At 65.3% G+C, this 2,176-nt stretch overlaps 1 protein-coding gene across 1 annotated transcript; it reads right to left on the bottom strand.

Annotated features, from left to right (window-relative positions):
* Positions 1-847: 847 nt before the first annotated feature.
* LOC112124671 (properdin-like) lies at positions 848-1,986 on the bottom strand. The gene is made up of 4 exons (XM_026662311.1): positions 1,881-1,986; positions 1,527-1,684; positions 1,268-1,345; positions 848-1,037 (listed from the first exon to the last, which is right to left on the bottom strand). The coding sequence occupies exons 1-3, from the start codon at positions 1,925-1,927 to the stop codon at positions 1,269-1,271; spliced, it is 282 nt and encodes a 93-aa protein (XP_026518096.1). The 5' UTR covers positions 1,928-1,986; the 3' UTR covers positions 848-1,037; position 1,268.
* Positions 1,987-2,176: the final 190 nt, after the last annotated feature.

Below are 2,176 nucleotides of genomic sequence, written 5' to 3'. Positions count from 1 at the left end.
AGCCCCCGCAGGGGTCCCACTCTTCCTTCAGGGCAGACCCCACCACTGAGATTGAACCCTCCCCCCCCCAGCTCCAGCCAGATTCCGAGCCTTGGCCCCCGGAAAGGATTAGCCGAGCAGGGTTTGGGACTGAGCAGAAGGGAAACTGAGGCACGCGTTAACACCCCCCCTGGCAATGCCCGCGCCGTCGCTCCTTTCCACGGCATGGACGAGCCAAGAAGACCTTGACACGGTTGGGGGGGAGACTGACGGGGCGGATTTAAATTCACCAGCCGCCCCGGTGGTAGCAGGAGCCAGGGGCCGGCACCGTGGAAGAGGAGACGGGGCAGAAGACGGTGGACACTCGGCTGGCGCCAGGGGAAAGCGGCTCCCAGCTCTCCGGCCTGGCCAGGCGCCGGCCAGCGGGGGCAGGGGAGAGGGAATCCCTGATCAGCCAGGAAAGGGCCCGGCTAGGAAGGCCAAACGCGAGGTGGCCGGATGTGGCTTTCCTGCGGCCTGGTGTGGCCAGTCCTGGGACGGGCTCTTCGAATCTGAAGGGCCGGGTGGGTTTCCCCAGAGCTGCGACACCATGTGCTACTGAGGGGGGGGGGGAACCAGAGGAGAAGCTGGTGAGAAGGGGGGGAGGTTGTGCAGGGGGGGCTGGAGGTCGAGGGAGGGGGGATTCACAGTGGGCGGCACAGACAGGTGGGAGAGGCCTGGGCTCCTAAATACAGCTCTCCAGCGCCTCCCCCATGTAGATGCTCCTCCACCAGCAAGGCATAGAACCCAGGAGTCCTGGCTCCCAGCCCCCCCCCCCCCCTAACCACTAGCCCCCACTCTCACACACACACACACACACACAGCCGGGCGGGGCCCATTCTCTCTCTTTATTGTGATGGATGCAAAGGGGGGCTGCTGGGGCGTTTCCATAGGGAGCCCCTGGAAGGAGGGGAAGAGCTGCTGGCGTGGGGATCCTGACTCCCCCCCCCCCCGGAGAAGGGGGGTGGGGGGATGGGTCTTCTGGGGAAGCACCTTCGCCTGGCTCCTGCCAGATCCACCTGCGAAGAACAGGCAGTGAAAGGGTTAAATCAGAGACCCAGGCCCCTCCCCCCCAGCCAGCCAGCCTGCCCCCAGCCCGGACCAAAGCCGGCGCCCCCTAGAGGGGACAGGCCCCTGCCCCATTCCCTGACCCCCTGGAGCCAGCCAGTCCCTGCCCTGGGGCCAATGGGAGCCAGCACCCCCTAGAGGGGACAGGCCCCTGCCCCATTCCCTAGTATTTCTCACACACCTCAAACTTCATCAGGATACTCTGCGGTGGGCTGGAGGTCTGAGCTGTCCAGGCGGGCTGACGATAACAGGGGCTGATCTGGGGGGCAGAGAACAGGTTAATGACTGCAAAACCTCAGCAGGACCCCCAGCCCCACAGGAATCCCTCCAAAGAGACCCGGCACTTACCCCACTCCCCTCCCAGAGCTGGGGAGAGAACCCAGGAGTCCTGGCTCCCAGCCCCCTCCCCTCTGACCCACTCGACATCCCCCCCAGCTCACCATATTCCTCCTCCTCCGGGCAGGGTGGCATATTGAGACATGGCTCCTTCTCCTCCACCTCCAGGGCCTTCCCGTTGATGGGCTGGCACTGGGGCCAGGGTTTGCCCCAGAAGCTGACGTTTACCGACACGGTGGTCCCCACTCCTTGGGTCTCCATCCTGCGGGGGAGGGGAGAGATCAGCATCGGGCCCAGACCCCTCCCACGGGCCTCTGGATCAGACCATGGGACCGGCACAGCTTGGTATCCTTCCCCTCCCACCAGATCAGACCCAACCCTGGTATCCCCACTCCTGGATCAGACTCACAGGCGCTGGTATGTCCCCCCTACCCCCACCCCCAGCTGGTCACACTCACGAAAATTTGGGGTACGTGGGTTGGCAAACGCGCTTCCGAGACTTCATGGAATTCTTCTCGCAGGGTGGGATGCAGAGACCCCAGGAACTCCAGTCGGACCACTGGCCCTCCACTGGGGAGCCAGTACAGACACCAGTCAGGTCAAGAGCCCATCTGGCCCGGTCTCCCGCCTCCCCTTCCCCCAAGTCAGAACCAGGGGCCCCTGCAGCCCGGTACCCCCGCCCAGATCAGACCCCCGGGCCCCTCCAACCCGGTACCCCCGCCCAGATCAGACCCCCGGGCCCCTCCAGCCCGGT

Source organism: Terrapene carolina, unplaced genomic scaffold (genome assembly GCF_002925995.2).
Source record: "Terrapene carolina triunguis isolate 2854851 unplaced genomic scaffold, T_m_triunguis-2.0 Scaffold25766, whole genome shotgun sequence".
NCBI classification, from domain to species: Eukaryota; Metazoa; Chordata; order Testudines; family Emydidae; genus Terrapene; species Terrapene triunguis.
The sequence above is the reverse complement of the archived record's forward strand: the minus strand, read 5'-3'. Positions and strand labels throughout refer to the sequence as shown.

What these genes read in the sequence shown, in the direction of transcription:
- LOC112124671 (XM_026662311.1), bottom strand. Translation starts at nt 1,927, where the DNA reads ATGAAGTCTCGGAAGCGCGTTTGCCAACCCACGTACCCCAAATTTTC. An exon ending in CCCACGTACCCCAAATTTTC is followed by an intron (nt 1,685 to 1,880) that starts GTGAGTGTGACC and finishes CCTCCCCCGCAG; the next exon opens with GATGGAGACCCAAGGAGTGG. An exon ending in CCCGGAGGAGGAGGAATATG is followed by an intron (nt 1,346 to 1,526) that starts GTGAGCTGGGGG and finishes TCTGCCCCCCAG; the next exon opens with ATCAGCCCCTGTTATCGTCA.